Consider the following 19965-nt stretch of genomic DNA (forward strand, 5'->3'; position numbering starts at 1 on the left):
TTGGAATTAGAATATTTTGGCGTTTAGCTACTCTATTCAAATATGCTGCACATTGTTGATTCTACAGCAAATAATATACTCTAATGTATCTAGAAGCTTTACATTGTTGGTTAATTCTATGGCAAACATACAATAAATACACATCTCATTACAGAGAATTCTGGAACTGGAGAGCTCTCTGGAAAGGTACTCCCAACCTGGGTCAGTTCCGTCATCAGATGATCTCTCCACTCAGATGGAGGAGCTGAGGAGAAAACATGAGGAGGAGGTGACTGCACTAGAGGAGAAGTACCGTGAGGAGCTGGAGAAGCACAAGGTAGAGCTGCACCAGGAGGCCTTAGCCCAACACAACGCTGCCATGGAGGAGTTCAGGGCAACACACAGAACTGAAGTGGAGACCATCTTGAAGGAGAAAGAGGTCCAGTTGCAGTCCCATGTAGAGGACATGAACCAGAAGACGATGGAGAAGCTGGATGTAAAACAAACTGAGTTGGAAGCCCTTTCCTCTGAGCTCCAGGAGGTGTTGAGGAGCAAGCAAGTTCTCGAGGAGAGACTGGATGCAGTTGAAAACGCTGGTGGGTCATCCAGGCAGGAGCTGGAGCAGAGACTACAGGAGGTGCTGACCAAGCACAGTGTGGATATTGAGGAGATCAAACTGCAGCATGAGCAGTCCCTGGGAGGAATGGAAAAGACGCTAAAAGAAGAACTCAACAAGTTGACGCTGGTGCTGAAGGAAAAAGAGAAGGAGCTTGAGGCTCACCTTGTCTGTGAGAAAAGGCTGAAAGAAGAATCAGAGACGGTTCTTCAAGACCGGAATGCCAAGGTTAAAGAATTTGAGGAGCTTAGGAAGAGTTTAAAGCAGGCCCAATCAGAAAAGAAGGGCCTTGAGAAATCTAACGTCCAACTCCGTAAAATCAGAGATGAACTCTCACAGTGCAAGAGTCAGTTGATAGATTTAGAGCAAAAACTGGTGACAACTCGAAGTGACTGCCAGCAGAAAGAGGAATCTCTTCATCAAAAGGTACAGGAGCTTGAAGAGCTAGAGAAGCAGTTGCAACAGGCTAAGAAGGAGCTCTCTGAACAGGATACATCTTACACTGATGAACTGAACACTAAGCAAGAGGAAGAAAAGCAACTAAAGAAACAGCTAGTTGACCAGAAGGCTGCTCATGAGAAGGTAGAAAACATTAAGACAGACATGGAGGCCAAGTTGAAATCACAGGAAGCGAAGATGGAGAAATTTAAAATAAAGAACAAAGAGATGCAGGAGAAATTCAAGAAGAAGCTTCAGGAACTTGAGGAATCTTCAAAAAAGGAGCTGGCAAAGAAGGAGTCAGAGCTATTGCAGAAGGAACAGCAAGGTAAAGAGAAAATCATGGAGTCTCAGACAAGTTCAGAAGGCCTGAGCAGTGCTATGTCCCAGCTTGAGGCCAACCACAAGGAAGAAGTAGAGAAGATGTGTGAAGTCCATAAGCAAGAGAAGGAAAATCTTGAGCATCATTGGCAGGGAAAGCTGGGACAACAGGAAGAGGAAATGCAGGAGAAACACACACAAATACTACAGGAGAAGGTACAGGAATTGGAGGAGGTCACCCAGCAGCTTGGAAAGACCAAAGAAGAAAAAGAGCAAGTTGTGCAGGAAGTGAAGAACTTGAAGGAGGAGTTGGTGATGAGACAGACCACTGTGCAGAAACTGCAAGCCGAGCTTAAGGAAGCGGCAGTCAAGATGGAGAGTTTATCTCAATCTGAGGCAATGTTCAAAGAGCAAGTAGAGGTGATTGAGAGGAATCTAAACACGGCTCTGAATGAGAGGAACTCCTTCCAGGATCAGGTGAGCAAGACTGAGGAGAAGGCAAGAGAGACGATCAAGGCTCTGTCTGAGAGGTTTGTAGACACCGAGACGCAGCTTCAAGCTCTTGAGGCTTCTAAGGGTGAAGAAGGGGAGGCCGTTCAGAGGAGACTTGAACAGCATTCTCTTCAACTGGAAGTCAAGGAAAAAGAACTGCAGAAGCAGTTCACTGGGATTAGCAACGAACTGATGCGTTACTGCAGGGAAATTGAGGCCAGCATCGAAGGTGGTACGAAGGAACTCTCTGAACGAGTCGAGAGCAGAGTGAGAGAGTTGAAAGAGAGGGTTCTGGGTAATCAGAAGAAGGTAGCACATCTTAAAAACGTTATCCTTACCAAGGTTGACAGGATACGCACTTTGGAGGAGCAACTCCATCAGAGGACAGAGGAGAATAAGAACCTATGCAGTTCACTAGAGCAAATGACTGTTCAGCTAAATGTACACAAAGATGATATCAAAGCCTTAACTGCTGAGAGGGAGTCTCTGCAGAGGGATGCTAAGAATCACTCCCAAGCTCTCTCAGAAAAAGTAATTTGCATCGAACAGCTCAGTGAGGAAAACCGAACCATCTCAGAGAATGTCAAAACAAATGTTGTGCGTATCAGCAACTTGGAGAGTATCGTAAATGACTTGAAGACCCAGTTATCAGGTAGCCATATGAGGAAGGATGAAGCCATATCACTGCTTGATCAGCAGCACAAGGAGGAGAGACAGAGGCTTGTTTGCCAAATGGAGGAGATCATTGACAGACTAGAGAAAGAGAAGAAATCTGCAGTGGAGCAAGCCGACACCCTCAGGAACAAACTCACTGAGTTCAAGACGAAAGCAGAGTCCAAGTTCTCTCAGAACCACAATACTGTCAAGTCTCTGCAGACCAGACTTGAGGATATGGAGGAACAGATCTCTGAGAAGAATGAGGCCTTACAGAGGCTGACGGCCAGCATTGACAATCAGTCCGTCAGCAAGTCGGAGATGGACCAAGCCTTGAGTGAAAAGGAGCAGAAAGTCAGTGCCCTTTCTTTGGAAGTGGAGAGCTGCAACAGCCGGCTCAGTGAGCTGGAGGAGCAGTTATTCCTCAGGACGAAAGAGAGTGAGCAGCTAACTGCTGACCTGAAGCAGCAGCACATTATCAGGGAGAGTGAGAAACGAGAGCTCACAGAGCATCTACAACAGACCCAGGAGCAGTTCAGAACCCAGAATGTGAATCTACTCCAGGCTACAGAGGAGAAACTGCAGTCCCTGGAGAGAGAGAACCAAACTTTGAAACAAGAGCTGGAGTGGCAAAGGGAAGCCTTTGAGATGACGAAGGCTGAGATTCTCAAGAGCAAAGAGGAGAGTCTGAAGGCGGCTGAAGAGAGGTTGTCAAAAGACAATGCTGGGAAAGTGACCGAGCTGAAGAAGAAAGCTGAGCAGAAAATCAGCCAGATTCGGAAACAGTTGACCTCACAACTTGAGGAGAAGGAAAAGACAATCAAAGACCTTCAGACACAGTTGGAAGAGGCCAAGATCGATGAAGCGAGAAAGAAGCAGCAGGTGGAAACCCTGGAGGAGAAAGAAAATTCCCTTGAGGAAGCCATGGCCAAGATGACGGAAGAGCAGGAGAAACGCATTGAGCAAGTGCGTAGTGATGAAAGACTGGAAAAAGAGAGCTCTTTACAGAGTTTGAAGGACATTTACGAGGAAAAGCTATCATTACTTCAGAAAGACATTTCAAACCAGGAGGAAGCCCTAGCCAAGCTGAAGGAAGAACAAGAAAAACATATTGAGCAAGTGCAGAACGGTGAGAGACTTGAGAAAGAGAGCTTATTGGAGAGTTTGAAGAACATGTACGAGGAAAAGCTATTGTCACTTCAGAGAGATGTTTCGAACCAGGAAGAGACCAAAGCAAATGAGACCCTCTCAAGGCTTGAGGAGATTAAGATGAAGCTTAAGGAAGTAGAGATGGAAAAAGTAAACTTTCTGGCTGAAATAAGCTGCCTGAAGGATGATCTGCTTGAGAAGACTGCACTGATCGAACAGCAAAAGACAGAATTGGCTAGCTTAGAAAAACAGGGTACGAATGCAGTGGAGGTCGTGGAGCATTGCACTGCAGAGCAAACCAAGAGTCTCACAGCAGGCAAAGAGATGGAGAACCACTCTCTGACGCAGGAATATGGGGATGCTGAATCTCTGTCATCCCTGCAGAATAAGCTGGCAGAGGCGGCGCAGGAGAAGCAGAATCTACAGAAAGACTTGCGTTCCCTGAGGAGGGAGCACGAGCAGGATCTGGAGTACGTGAAGAAAGAGTTGGCCCAAGAGAACGAGAAGAAGCTCAAGTAAGTTTGACCTAATGGTTAGTGCAGTCAATCAATCAATCAAACAAACACAATTAATTATAAAGCTCTTTTTACATCAGCAGTCACAAGTGTTTTACAGTAAAAGTGCATTAACCTCTCAGTGAAATTGCAGGGCGCCAAATTCAAACAACAGAAATCTCATAATTAAAATTTCTCAAACATACAAGTATTATACACCATTTTAAAGACAAACTTCTTGTTAATCCAGCCACAAGTGTCCGATTTCAAAAAGGCTTTACGGCGAAAGCACACCATGCGATTATGTTAGGTCAGCGCCTAGCCACAGAAAACCATACAGCTATTTTCCAAAGAAGGAGAGGTGTCACAAAAGTCAGAAATAGCGTTCAAATTAATCACTAACCTTTGATCTTCACCGGATGGCACTCTCAGGACTCCATGTTAGACAATAAATGTGTGTTTTGTTCGATAAAGTTCATCTTTATGTCCAAAAACCTCATTTGAAATTGGCGCTTTATGTTCAGAAATGCATTGTCTCAAACAAACATCAGGTGAAATTGCTCATCATAAACATTGATGAAAGATACAAGTGTTATACATACGATTAAAGATAAACTTCTTGTTAATCCAGCCGCTGTGTCAGATTTCAAAAAGGCTTTACGGCAAAAGCACACCATGCGATTATGTTAGGTCAGCGCCTAGCCACAGAAAACCATACAGCCATTTTCCAACCAAGGAGAGGTGTCACAAAAGTTAGAAATAGCATTAAAATGAATCACTTACCTTTGATGATCTTCATCTGATGGCACTCCCAGGTCTCCATGTCAAAAAAGTTCCATTAAAGTTCGTAGAAACATGTCAAACGATGTATATAATCAATCTTTAGGATGTTTTTATCATAAATCTTCAATAATATTCCAACCTAACAATTCCGTTGTCATTAGAAAGGAAAGGGAACGGAGCTCGCGCTCACGGCCATGCGCGAGACTAAACTAAAGGCTTTCAGCCTGACCACTTGTTGAAACAGCTCTTATTCTCTCCCCTTTCACAATAGAAGCCTGAAACAACTTCTATAGACTGTTGACATCTACTGGAAGCCTTAGGAAGTGCAATCTGACCCCATAGACACAGGATATTGGATAGGCAATCACTAAAAAACTACAAACCTCAGATTTCCCACTTCCTAGTTGGATTTTCCTCAGGTCTTTGCCTGCCATATGAGTTCTGTTACACTCACAGACATTATTTTAACAGTTTTGGAAACTTTAGTAGATTTGGATGGAAAACACTCTAATTATATGCATATTCTAGCTTCTGGGCCTGAGTAACAGGCAGTTTACTCTGGGCATACTTTTCATCCAAACTTCCCAATGCTGCCCCCTATCCCAATGAAGTTAAAGTAGTCAGTTGAGGTCAGAAAATAAATGCTTTCATTGCCCTTTCTATTCATCCTTTTTGGTACTTCCTGTTTTTTCTTTCTCTATCCATACTGTATTTTAAATTAATAATTACAGGCTTGAGGTCGAGGATCTGGAGATGAAGCAGAACTCGTCCCTAAAGCAGCTGATGAGGGAGTTCAACACACAGATGGCTTTGAAAGAACAGGAGATGACTGCTGCACTGAAGGAGACCATTGGTGAGAGGGAATCAGAGTTTTCTGACAAGCCATTGCATGATAAGACACTGGCAGGTATTACCATTGAAACTTTAAAAATATTAAGAAAGTCGCAGCTTTCTTTTTCTACAGTTCAGTTAGTTAGCACCTCAAGTTTTTCGGAGGTGTGTCTTACTACTTATGTTACTAGACTGTCAATGCCCAAAACACTGAAAAGAATATGCACATATGAAGTCATTATATGTTATAAATGAATTTGTTTTGTGTGACTAAAATGGTTTACGGTGTTAGTTTATAGTCTAAACCATCCTCTCAAACTTCACCAATGCAAATTCTTCACTGTTTGATCATTTGTCATGGAATCCACATAAATTAATGTGTAATTGGTACTTGTAGTATTCATTTGAAGTGTTTCCAATAGAGAAAATGAAATGAGTTTTAAAGATGAGTGACTTTTTAGACAGAGAACAATAGGGGTGAAACGGAGTTGGGAGATGATTGAATTAGGAAACTGTCTCTGTCTGAAAGAATCACCATATGTTTTCACTGTAGTCCAGTCATTAACACTGCATTCCAAAACGGAAGTGAGTGACTGGTTTGTAATATGTGAACTTCAAGGTCTACTACGTGCTTTGTTTCTTGGCCCGTATTCAAAAACTGTCTGAGTACTGAATCTGATCTAGGATCAGGTCTGCCCATTTAATCATATTCTGTATAACCTAAAAAGCCAAACTGATCCTATATCAGAACTCTTTCTCCTCTCTTCTCTTCCAATCAGGGAAGGCCCAGAGCGTGGAGGTGGAGCTTATGGACAGCCATCAGGAAGAGACCAATCAGCTGCAGAAGGTGATCGCCCAGAAAGATGATGACTTAAACAGAACAGTCCATCGATATGAGCAGGTCCTGCAGGTACAGTACTGTATGAATGAATAGCACATGAATGTGTCTCTCACACTTGTAATAACCTATACTGCTAAACTCTATCAATATGTAAATACATAGCAGTTCCTATGTAACTACAAATATATTACTACAGCTATATTTTAAAGTAAAGGGTTATATTAATTGACATTTATCATTACAGACAGACTGACTGGTTTGCTTTTAGAAAGTAGTTTACAAGTATGATTTACTGGTCCAACATTGAGTCTGTTTTCCTCAGAAGAATTTGTCCACTTGTGTTTTGTTTCCATGCCGTGATTCTAATAGTATTGTGATACTGGTCAGTAGTCCAGACACTCCTATCAGTTCCTGACATATTTTTCAACTTTGAGCTTTATAAGAAAAGGACTCCACCCATCAGCAGGAAACTATTACTGACATGGAACCTTCTCCCTTCAATCAGTCCCCCAGAGAACTCAGCTAAATGACAGATACCTTCTGGCTGTAGTGTCTGCTGAATGATTTACATTAAAGACTACTAGACTAAATGTGTGTGTTTGTGTGTGTGTCTACCTTCTGACAGTCTGTTAAGTGATTTACATTTGAAACTAGACTAAATGACTATAGAGGGATAGTCTGCTCTGCTCAGTTAAGTAAACTACAATAAAAGCTGTCTTCTCTCATTCATCACTGTCTCCAGACATAATGAAAGTAGGGAGGCCTTAAGTAGAGTAGCACTTGGTATTTGACTGACTGACAATACTGTGTAGTTGTGATATCAGACTATACAGAGATGAAATACACACTGAAGAAAGGCTTTTAGCTGAAATGTTTGTGTGCTGATCAAATAAATGTAAGTACCCCCCCCCCCCCCCCCCCCCCCCCCCAAAAAGCGCAGGCAAAATACATATAAATACAAGAAAAAAATAGGGGAAAGTTATTTGAAAGTACTGTACTTTTTGAGTACAGACCTACTGTATTTTCTAAGAAAGGAAATGACTGGGCCGTGGTTGTCCTGTTCTTCCCGGCAGAGTCGAGAGGTGGAGATGGGGGACAGAGTGTGGCAGGTACAGAAAGAGCTGGAGGACCTGCAGGCAAGGACCCACAGCGGCAGTGGAGAGGTACGGTATCTCAGTTCATACTGTCCATGTTTATTGGGAGCAGCACAGGGTGAAGCTAGGAGCAGGGGTTAAAACTTTTAAACAAATTGGCATCCTTGATGTTAAGGGGAAAAAATCCCTGAAAAATCACAAAATTAAAATCACAGTACAGTTATTACAAAACTACCACTAACAAGTCCTGATCATCATCATCAACATAAAGGGGGAAATGAAAATGAAACAAATACCTAACACAACAATGCTGTAACATTAGGAGGAGAAAAATATATTTTTAGCTACTTTATAATGAGGGAGAGTGAGCGGCTCGAAGCAGAGCAGCAGCTCCTGTGAGTGACGCAGGGAGGGAGAGAGAGATGGCAACCAAGTCGACTCGCGCTGGTAGACTAACTTATTGCTAGTTATGTATCATCTCATCTGATTACATAGTACTGGCCTTGACTGCATCAACCCAAGAGTAGTTAAGCTAGCTAGCTAACGTTAGCTAGGCTAGTTGAGACTACATAACTTGAACTGTGCACTTCCTCCCCTTCCGAATCCTACAGTAAATAACAAGTCCATTCGGATTATTAAGTAATGTTGGCTTTTGGGGTTGTAGCATGTCCTTCTCATTTAACTTTTAGTTAGATATCGCCTAATAGCTTGCCACACAGAGGCTCTAGCTCTGACTATAGCCTAGTGCCGGTTTGATGACTTGTGATTGGATGACAACAACAAGCTACACGAGCCACTCTTGTGAAAAGCAAGAGCACCAGCAGCATAAATTCTATAATTTTCTCTCTGCAGGAAGCGCAATGTAGACCATCTGCATTGTGAATTCATGTGGAATTTTATGCATTTTCTTCTTGTTTTGATGGAAAACCAATAACAAAATATCAGTTTAAACATTAAGAAAATGTTCCATTTGTCACATCCCTAGCGAGGAGCACAACTAGCGGCACAGGGTTAGCCACAGAGCAGTTTGGGAATTAACTGCCACCACCCACTAGTTGCTTGACTCGCTCCTGCCAGATTTCTCCCGTCAGCCCTGAGATTCAAAACGGCAGCCATCCGGTTACTGGCCCTCCTCTCTTAACTTTGAGGCTACCGCCACCCCATCGCTACAGGTTTACCGGTTTATTCATACTGTATTTAATTTACCCCCGCACACAGGATGTCAAAAGAGGTTGCCATATCTGTGGTATCTTCCCACCGACAGAATGTGTGTCTCAAATCGCACCTTATTCCCTATTTAGTGCACTACTTTTGACTAGAGCATTCTATGCCCTGATCAAAAGTAGTGCACTATATATATATATATATATAGACACAAGGCCCACGTCTGGGGTTTGGTTTTGCTTGGCTTTCCACACTGAACCGGTAATCTTTCCTCCATCAGACACATAGGTGTTTCAAATACAGGCCCACAGAGAGGCAGGATCAAGAAAAATGACCATTTGTGCAGAGGTGTGTGTGTGTGAGTCTCTTTTGTGAGCGGGATGAGCAGGAAGCTGTATTAATGTATTGCTTCAACAGAATCCCATTCTATATGTCATCCAGCCAAGCGAAGCCTCCAGGGCTGTATGGATTTCCCAAAAGTCAACCTATTCCCTTTATATATATATATATATTATATATATGTGTATGTGTGTGTGTGTGTGTGTATATATAATTATTTATTTTTCCAAAAGTTCAGAGTTTACGAGCTTAACAGTTAGTGTCAGCTATCTTCTGGTTTGTTGTGGAGTAAAAATGTGTTTGTCTGTGTGTGTTAACAACAGGAGCCCCACTTTAAAGACCTGAGACGTTCAAGGCAATTGTCAAAGCGTGTGGCTTACACATTTTGCTGTAATCAGGCAATAGGTTCTTTGAGTGAGGTGGCTGGTCTCCAGAGCTAGCTGGATGATCTGAGGATTTCTTGAATCAGACTGGGTAGTGTTCGCTTTTGGAAAACGGGTTTAAGAGGCAGTACACCCCCCCTTTGTTCCTCCATCCAGACCTGTGTTCCAATACTATTCAAAATACTGCCTGGAGTGCCAGATGGGCAGAGGTTTTGTGACTATTCTATTGGTTCCATTTTGCCAGGCAAGCTCAATCAAGCCCAGATAAAGTATGTGAATGTTAAATATTATTCAAACCCAGGTCTGGTACACACATTCCACCCTCCATCCCTGTTCCCAGTTAACCTATGTGTCACAAATGGCACTCTATTACCTATAAGTAGTGCTCTATATGTGTAATAGGGTGCTATTTGGGACGCAGTCATTCTCTGGACGGCAGATGTATGCTTTAGAAAGGACAGGGATCTAGAGAGAGAGGTAGAAAGGCAGGAGGAGAGAGGGGGGAGGAGAGGGCGAATTAATACTCATGTGTTGTTGTGTAGAGAGACCCTCAGACTAACACCCACGCTCAGTCACACATACACACGCCAGAACACATTCACCACATCACACACACACTCTACACAAAGAAATGATCAGCTTGCACGCACACCTACACAGGACACACTCCCCCGTACACACACAATGAAGTGCAGCTCTTTTCTCGTTCACCTCGCTGTTGCATATTTCCAAGCTGATGTAATATCTTTGTGGGGATTGTATGGGGTTACACTCAGGAAGGACTACCCTTATTCAGGGCCTCAACAGGCCACTCTCTACTCATGTAGATGTCAGGTCAGTCGCTCTGTCTCCATGCTTTACAGACGCTGTGAAATAGAGCACTCACCTGATGCTCCTATAAAAGTGACATTTATTTTATTTCTCCATCTTTCAGGTAAATCACATTGAGATTGGAATCTCTGTTCAAGAGAGCTCTGAAACAATGTTCAAACCATTTTCCCATTTAGGAGGAACGTCCAAAACTAGAACTACAGTTTCTTTGTCTCTATTGATTTGATGCTCATGTCTGTTATTGATGATTGTGTTGTATTGGTTCAGATGGGTGTGGAGGAGCTGCAGGCCCAGCTAGCTGAGAAGACCACCCTGCTGAGTGAGGCCAGGCTGAAGGAGCAGCAGTTTGTCGACAGGGTGAGTGTCACAGGTGGTGCCAGGCATAACCGTACTCTTCTGGCATGGATGTTTTTTTGTTCTTTCTTTTTTCTTTTTTTTTTTATCATTTAGCAGACGCTCTTATCCAGCTCTTATTAGGGTTCAGTGCCTTGCTCAAGTGCACATCGACAGATTTTTCACCTAGTCGGCTCGGGGATTCAAACCAGCAACCTTTTGGTTACTGGCATAACACTCTTAACCGCTAGGCTACCTTTCCATTATGGTTCCAGCAACTATGATGATGTTATATGGCCAGCACAGTACAGCTTGGCTCGACTATGCTCAGCTTGGCTCAGTAGTGGGAAAAGGGCATCAGTTGACCTTAGTCTTTCAGTCTCTGTCTCTCTACGGTACAGTACATCCCTCATTCCACACCACTGTATTCCTCTCTTCCTTTCCAGGACTCTTTCACCCTCCGGCCATCCTATCTGACTGTTAGTCTATCTTTTTGGATTAAGTTCATTACATGGAACATCTGTTTATTCTTGCTGTAACCTTATAAACAATTACCCTGCCCCTTCCCACTGTTTCTCACACACACACACACACACACACACACACACACACACACACACACACACACACACACACACACACACTGTTTCTCTCACACATTTTGTGGACAGATCGTTCTCCAAATAAACTAACCCCTGGATGACCATAGCAGGCCAGTATATTGCTATTTATCTCCCACAAACTGTTCAGTTTAAGTCATTTTAAAGGAACACAACCACTTGAATAAAATGGTAACACTTTACTAAGCCTGTAGGTATGACACTTCATAACTTGTTATAAGCATGTATAATGCTTTACACCTGCAGACTTTAATTAAAGTGTTCCCAAAAAAGGAATCCCTTTTTGTTGATTTTGTGCTTTTTTCTAATGTAATTTTCCCCTTCTAGATCCACTCACTAGAGGACAAAATGAGATGTGTCCACAAGAACTCAGTGTTGACTCATATGGGGAGCACGTTCAAAGGTAATGTAAACTTAAACATCTATATTTAAGTAATAAGGCCCGAGGAGATGTGGTATATGGCCAATATACCACGACTAGGGGCTGTTCTTAGGCACAACGCAAAGCAGGGTGCCTGGACACAGCCCTTAGCCGTGGTATATTGGCCATATATCACAAGCCCCCGATGTGCCTTATTGCTGTTGTAAACTGGTTATCAACGTAATTAGAGCAGTAAAAATAAATGTTTTGCCATACCGGTCTGCTATACCACGGCTGTCAGCCAATCAGCATTCAGGGCTTGAATCACCCAGTTTATAATAACATTTATATAAAACATCTATACTACTTTAAATATGAGCATCTATATAACAGAGGGATTCTTTCCTCTGGTCCAATGCCCCAGGGCAGTGATTGGGGACATTGCTCTGTGTAGGGTGCCATCTTTTGGATGGGACGTTAAACGGATCTCCTGACTCTGTTTTCCCTTTTCGTAAGAAAATCGGCCCTCGTACAATCATGGCCACCTAATCATCCCCAGATTCCAATTGGCTCATTCATACCTCTTCTCTAACCCCTGTAACTATTCCCCAGGTCGAACTATAAATAAGAATGTGTTCTCAGTCAACTTACCTGGTAAAAAAAAATACACTACATGACCAAAAGTATGTGAACATCTGCTCGTCAATCCAAAATCATCTCAATCCAAAATTATGGGCATTAATATGGAGTTGGCCCCCCTTTGCTGCTATAACAGCCTCCACTCTTCAGTGAAGGCTTTTCACTAGATGTTGGAACATTGCTGAGGGGACTTTCTTTCATTCAGCCATAAGAGCATTAGTGCGGTCGGGCACTGATGTTGGGTGATTAGGCCTGGCTCGCAATCGACGTTCCAATTCATCCCAAAGGTGTTCGATTGGGTTGAGGTCAGGGCTCTGTTCAGGCCAGTCAAGTTCTTCCACACTGATCTCGACAAACCATTTCTGTACGGACCTTGCTTTGTGCACGGTGGTATTGTCATGCTGAAACAGCGAAGGGCCTTCCACAAAGTTGGAGGCACAGAATCAACAAGAATGTCATTGTATGCTGTAGCGTTAAGATTTCTCTTCGTTGGAAATAAGGAGCCCGAACCATGAAAAACAGCCCCAGACCATTTTTAATCCTCCACCAAACTTTACAGTTGCCATTTTCGTTATGTGTCTTATTTTTCACACCCGTACAGCATACAGATAGATACAGAGAATCTGTCACAGTGCGAGAGCTGCTGCTGCAGCATCTCAAACGGCAACAGAAGACGGGCTTCATCAGCATGTCACTCACCACTTTGCACTGAGCTGGAGGCAGTAGGCTATGCATTTTGAAAACATACTTCATTGTTTGAAACCTGAACGTTTTAATACATATGAGGCATGTCTTACCTTGCTTTAAAGTAGCCTATTAGATGTCCTCTTTTTCTCCATTTCTAATGGATATTTTCATCACTGTCACATGAACCTGAGGTGCCCTTTTGACAACAGTGTTTTCCAGCTATTTGCATTATGGAATGAACATTTGTGCGTGTCCTATTGCCTTGTCTGCTTATAATGTGAAGAAATACTTGTTTATCAACATTTTAAGCTAAACATTCTGATATGTTGCATCAGACTCATTGCTTTTTAATGTTTTTTTTTATGTAGCCTAGGCCTCGTTGTTGTATTCATTTGGGCTCTGTCTTCCCACAACTGTCCTAGAGTCTGTTTGGAACAGGCTGTTTCTCAACAAGCTGACCAATATAATAGGTAAACTTTTCTACTATGGGGAATGGTAGATTGACATAGCCAAGATGAGTATCGAACCGCACTAGCCTGAGGAAAGTAAATGTGGCAGTTATTCTAACATGTTTGATGTGCACATCAGAGTTTGGTAAGAAGGACGCACATCGTTGCATCCTCGACTTGTATTGTTCTGTTAATATGAATTACCGTAATCTAAATGTGATTTCTGCCGTTCTGAGTACCGTGGGTGGACACCCTAATCAGTTTATGACCCAGTTTATGTGGGTCCTACAGATTTCTCAAATGTCCGGTAAATTAAAATGTTGCCGGTGACATGTCCAGCGCCACATATTCCATATGGAAACCTTGTTATGAATTGATGTCATATGCCAATGGAAGGGCAGGAAATGCACCTGTCTTCCTTATTTAGGAGATAAATGTAAACATGTTCAAGCCAGTCTAAACTAAACGATGCCAGAGACTGGGCATGTTATTGATTGTAGGAATATGTGCTGCGTGTGAGCGATAGTTTGACTTGTAGGCCTAGGTCCACACATGTAATCCCAGCTGTGCTGCTGACTCTGTGGGAGAATAGTACCTCTAACATCACTGCTATTAATCTGTCAAGTCAATCTGTGAACACACACACACGGCACGCACCGTTGAACATGGATAAAAAATATGTGACATGGGACGCAGGGGTTTTGAGAGAGGGTGTGGAGGAGAGGAGAGGGGAGGACAGGGTAGAGGAAGGCGGGACTGTCAAACTAAATTCTAGCCTCTTCATGGACCTTTCCTGCTGGCGTAATAAAGAAAATCGGCTGTCGGAAGGGAAAGTGGGACGAGGAGGAGGTGTGGAACCGGGTGAAAATTCATCCCAGGACATAATGGCTTTTGCAGGCTGCAGTCTTGTTTCCCACGCAAAAACCCCTAACGCACAGCAGCACAGCACACGGCCTCCCTGGCCTCTCCCCGTGCCTCCTGGCCTGAAGTTTCACCACTCAATTTCAAACGCTCTCTCCAACCCGAGACACCTGTGGTCCACTCTTTTTGGCCTCCGTGTTTGAACAACCCTCTTGGCCAGGTCCTAACCTCTCCCCTTTGCATACCCCATTACTTTATATTCCATAGCTTCTCTATTCTAGCTGCAGAGAAGCCTGCTGGTCCAGTGACTCACTCAAACCACTGTTGACGGCCTTGGCATATATTAACACCATCTAAATATGGCTTCTGCTGTCTTGACCACTGTGAAAACCTGATAACACCACTGAGCTGAGCTGTACTCAGTCATAGTTGTTGGTAATGTGCTAAAAAGGAACAATGTGAAAACAATTTCCAAGCCATTATAGATAGTTTATAAACCACCTTAGAGTAACGGCTCCTGGTCAAGAGGTTAATGAGGAGTGGTTCCAGGTAGAGGGACTCGTTCCTATGTTGTGTAGGGTGGGTCCTCAGCCCCCTGTTTTAGTGTTACTCTTCTGTGGGTTCAGCTGGGGTACCCTGCCCAGGGCCTGGAGGTCAGGAGGACAGAGGGCTCAAAGGATTTATTAGCCAGGCCGTTTCTCCACGCCTGATGATCAAAGACTAGTTTGCGTTACCTCTTCTTTCTCTTCATCACTCCTTTCTTTTCCTACCTTTCCCTTTCCTAACCCTTTACCTTTCAACCTCAAGGCCATCTCTATCGTGTTCAGATGCACACCCTTCACTGGCCCCAACATCTCTATGGAACATGTTGTCCTTACAGAGGAAATGCTTTGCACAGCTCCAAGTTGTTACACACACACACATATATATATATACACTGCTCAAAAAAATAAAGGGAACACTTAAACAACACAATGTAACTCCAAGTCAATCACACTTCTGTGAAATCAAACTGTCCACTTAGGAAGCAACACTGATTGACAATACATTTCACATGCTGTTGTGCAAATGGAATAGACAACAGGTGGAAATTATAGGCAATTAGCAAGACACCCCCAATAAAGGAGTGGTTCTGCAGGTGGTGACCACAGACCACTTCTCAGTTCCTATGCTTCCTGGCTGATGTTTTGGTCACTTTTGAATGCTGGCGGTGCTTTCACTCTAGTGGTAGCATGAGACGGAGTCTACAACCCACACAAGTGGCTCAGGTAGTGCAGCTCATCCAGGATGGCACATCAATGCGAGCTGTGGCAAGAAGGTTTGCTGTGTCTGTCAGCGTAGTGTCCAGAGCATGGAGGCGCTACCAGGAGACAGGCCAGTACATCAGGAGACGTGGAGGAGGCCGTAGGAGGGCAACAACCCAGCAGCAGGACCGCTACCTCCGCCTTTGTGCAAGAAGGAGCAGGAGGAGCACTGCCAGAGCCCTGCAAATTGACCTCCAGCAGGCCACAAATGTGCATGTGTCTGCTCAAATGGTCAGATACAGACTCCATGAGGGTGGTATGAGGTCCCGACGTCCACAGGTGGGGGTTGTGCTTACAGCCCAACACCGTGCAGGACGTTTGGCATTTGCCAGAGAACACCAAGATTGACAAATTCGCCACTGGCGCCCTGTGCTCTTCACAGATGAAAGCAGGTTCACACTGAGCACATGAGCACATGTGACAGACGTGACAGAGTCTGGAGACGCCGTGGAGAACGTTCTGCTGCCTGCAACATCCTCCAGCATGACCGGTTTGGCGGTGGGTCAGTCATGGTGTGGGGTGGCATTTCTTTGGGGGGCCGCACAGCCCTCCATGGGCTCGCCAGAGGTAGCCTGACAGCCATTAGGTACCGAGATGAGATCCTCAGAACCCTTGTGAGACCATATACTGGTGCGGTTGGCCCTGGGTTCCTCCTAATGCAAGGCAATGCTAGACCTCATGTGGCTGGAGTGTGTCAGCAGTTCCTGCAAGAGGAAGGCATTGATGCTATGGACTGGCCCGCCCGTTCCCCAGACCTGAATCCAATTGAGCACATCTGGGACATCATGTCTCGCTCCATCCACCAACGCCACGTTGCACCACAGACTGTCCAGGAGTTGGCGGATGCTTTAGTCCAGGTCTGGGAGGAGATCCCTCAGGAGACCATCCGCCACCTCATCAGGAGCATGCCCAGGTGTTGTAGGGAGTACATACAGGCACGTGGAAGCCACACACACTACTGAGCCTCATTTTGACTTGTTTTAAGGACATTACATCAAAGTTGGATCAGCCTGTAGTGTGGTTTTCCACTTTAATTTTGAGTGTGACTCCAAATCCAGACCTCCATGGGTTGATAAATTTGATTTCCATTGATAATTTTTGTGTGATTTTGTTGTCAGCACATTCAACTATGTAAAGAAAAAAGTATTTAATAAGAATAGTTCATTCATTCAGATCTAGGATGTGTTATTTTAGTGTTCCCTTTATTTTTTTGAGCAGTGTATATACACTTCAAATGTATTCACCCCCTTGGCATTTTTCCTATTTTGTTGCATTACAACCTGTTTTATTTGGATTTCATGTAATGGACATACACACACAAAATAATCCAAATTGTTGAAGTGAAATGAAAAAAATAACTTGTTTAAAAAATAAATGGAAAAGTGGTGCATGCATATGTATTCACACCCTTTGCTATGAAGCCCCTACATAAGATCTGGTGCAACCAATTACCTTCAGAAGTCACATAATTAGTTAAATAAGTCCACCTGTGTGCAATCTGTCACATGATCTCAGTATATATAAACCTGTTCTGAAAGGCCCCAGAGTCTGCAATGTCTAGTGCAAACTCAACACCTCTCATCACCCCAAGAATACCATCCCCAAGCATGGTGGTGGCAGCATCATGCTATGGGGCTGTTTTTCATCGGCAGGGACTGGGAAATTGTTCAGAATTGAAGGAATGATGGATGGTGCTAAATACAGGGATATTCTTGAGGGAAACCTGTTTCAGTGTTCCAGAGATTTGAGACTGGGACCGAGGTTCACCTTCCAGCAGGACAACGACCCTAAGCATACTGCTAAAGCAACACTCGAGTGGTTTAAGGGAAAACATTTAAATGTATTGGAATGGCCTAGTCAAAGCCCAGACCTCAATCCAACTGAGAATCTGTCAATCCAACTGAGAATCTGTGGTATGGCTTAAAATTCGCCAATTTTGCCCAGTTGTGGTACGCTAAGCTCAAGTCCTTTTACGAGGGCCTCCTGTCTTTTGCATGAGTAAAAATAGGAACAAACCCACCCCAGCAGCTTGAGGATTTATCAGCCTATTTGCATCTGAAGTTGGAGCACATCGACTGGTATTTCCATAAATGGAAAAAAAGCACTATTTTGCAATTTGGCCAGCAACAATTTTTATTTATCTGCTTTTCTTTCTTTTTTTATCGGCCAAAAACCAGCATTTACCGCTAACGGAAACCCTGAACTGGACTGTTTGTAATGTTCTTGCGGTGTAATGTTCATGTGCCATTCTTTCCAGTTTTGGTCGTTTTTGTATTTGGCACTTGGTTTGAACCCACGCCTGTGTGCTGCTGTAAGGGTTTCCATGTTCTGTAACTAATTGAAACATTATTCACTCCCTTTTTGTTTAGGCATGCCTAAATTAGTTCAGGAGTAAAATTTGGCTTAACAAATCACATAAGTTACATGGACACACTGTTTGAAATAATAATGGTTGACATGATTTTGAATGATCGACCCTTCCTCTGTCCCCCCATACATACAACATCTGTCCCTCAGTGAAGTATTGAATTTCAAGCACAGATACAACTAAAAAGACCAGGGAACTTTTCGAAAGCCTCAAGGAAGGGCGGTGATTGGTAGATTGGTAGGTAACAATTCAGACAATTAACAACATTGTAGTGACTCCACAATAATGATCTAAATGACAGAGTGAAAAGAATACAAATATACAAATATTCCAAAACATGCATCCTGTATGCAACAAGGCACTAAAGTAGAACTGCAACAAACAAGAAAACACATAAAAGGAATACACTTTTTGGCCTAAATGCAAAGCCTTGCAAAGTTTGGGGCAAATCCAACAACACATTACTGAGTAACTGCCTCTTTATTTTCAAGCTTGGTGGTGGCTGCATCTTTGTATGGGAATGCTTGACATCGGCGAAGACTGGGGAGTTTTTCAGGATACAAAGAAATGGAATTGAGCTAAGCACAAGAAAAATCCTAGAAGAAAACCTGCTTTACACCAGATACTGAGGAATTCACCTTTCAGCAGGACAATAATCTACAACAAATCAAAGGCCAAATCTATCTACACTGGAGTTGCTTATTAAGAAGACTGTGAATGTTCCTGAGTGGCCAAGTTACCATTGTTGGATTAAATCTGCGTGAAAATGGCAAAACTTGAAAATGTCTGTCTAGCCATGATCCCCAACACCTTGACTGAGCTTGAAGAATTAATGTGGATGCTAGCATGATTACGGATAATCCTGAATGAATCGTGAATAATGATGATGAGTTTGAAAGTTAGACGCACAAATATCATACCCCCCCCCCAAAAAAATGCTAACCTCCCCTGTTATTATAATGGTGAAAGGTTAGCATGTCTTGGGGGTATGATTTTTGTGCGTCTAACTTTCTCACTCATGATTATTCACGATTCATTCAGGATTATCTGTAATCATGGTAGCATAAACATTAATGTAGAAGTGTTTAGAAACATTCTATTCTTATTTATAATAAAAGTGACTCCAAAATGACATAATACATTATTTACCATTCATTTCTATTGCGTAAAAATTATCTGAAACACAACCAAAACAAACAACAATTGCATCCAACCAGTTTTTAGAGTCACAAGCTTGATGTAGTCATTGCGTGCTATGAATAGGGGATCAAATACTTTTAATATACATACTGTATACAGTGTAAGTGAACTTGTCCCCTAAAATGGAGGGACTATGTACAAAAAGTGATGTAACTTCTAAACGATTCACCCGATATGAATAAAAATACTCTCAAATGAAATCGACAGTCTCCACTTTAACCTCACAGTCATTGTAGCATTACAAATCCAAAGTACAAATCCAAAGTGGAGTACAGAGCCAAAACGACAACAAATGTGTCACTGTCCCAATACTTTTGGAGCTCACTGTATGTCCTAGTTTATAGCTTGGTTACTGAATTCAATGATGATCAAGATTGTACGACTTTGTCCATACATTTTAAAGATTTAGTGACTTTAATTTTGTGATTAATTAATTTGACCCTTTTTGTGTTCTAGATCCTGGCCATTACAGTGCTGAGTCCTTCTCAGAACCCACAGAGTTTGAGTACCTGAGGAAGGTGCTGTTTGAGTACATGATGGGGCGGGAAACTAAGGTATTTTATCAATAATCAATTTGCATCTTTAACATTAAAGTAACATTTTCTGATGAGGGAAGATTGACAGTGCACATATGAGCCCATAATCCTGCATCATTCAAGTTTCTTGAAATATAACTATCGGTATCACACTTCCCTTTTATTCAGCCCAGGATAGATTGCCATTTATTTAGTTGC

The 19965-nt window shown here is 43.0% G+C and overlaps 1 protein-coding gene across 5 annotated transcripts in view; it reads left to right on the top strand.

Moving 5' to 3' along the window:
• The window catches only part of golga4 (golgin A4), a 59890-nt gene that overhangs the window by 36488 nt on the left and 3437 nt on the right, over window positions 1-19965 (top strand). For 4 of the 5 annotated variants that reach the window (XM_038975087.1, XM_038975088.1, XM_038975090.1 and 1 more), the window contains 7 exons: window positions 155-4164; window positions 5658-5833; window positions 6537-6667; window positions 7672-7761; window positions 10677-10766; window positions 11690-11765; window positions 19688-19785. In XM_038975087.1, coding sequence (XP_038831015.1) covers window positions 155-4164; window positions 5658-5833; window positions 6537-6667; window positions 7672-7761; window positions 10677-10766; window positions 11690-11765; window positions 19688-19785 — 4671 coding nt within the window. The remainder of the gene's footprint in view (window positions 1-154; window positions 4165-5657; window positions 5834-6536; window positions 6668-7671; window positions 7762-10676; window positions 10767-11689; window positions 11766-19687; window positions 19786-19965) is intronic. The other variant, XM_038975089.1, reaches the window with a different exon arrangement.

This window comes from Salvelinus namaycush, chromosome 35, assembly GCF_016432855.1.
Source record: "Salvelinus namaycush isolate Seneca chromosome 35, SaNama_1.0, whole genome shotgun sequence".
NCBI lineage: Eukaryota > Metazoa > Chordata > Actinopteri > Salmoniformes > Salmonidae > Salvelinus > Salvelinus namaycush.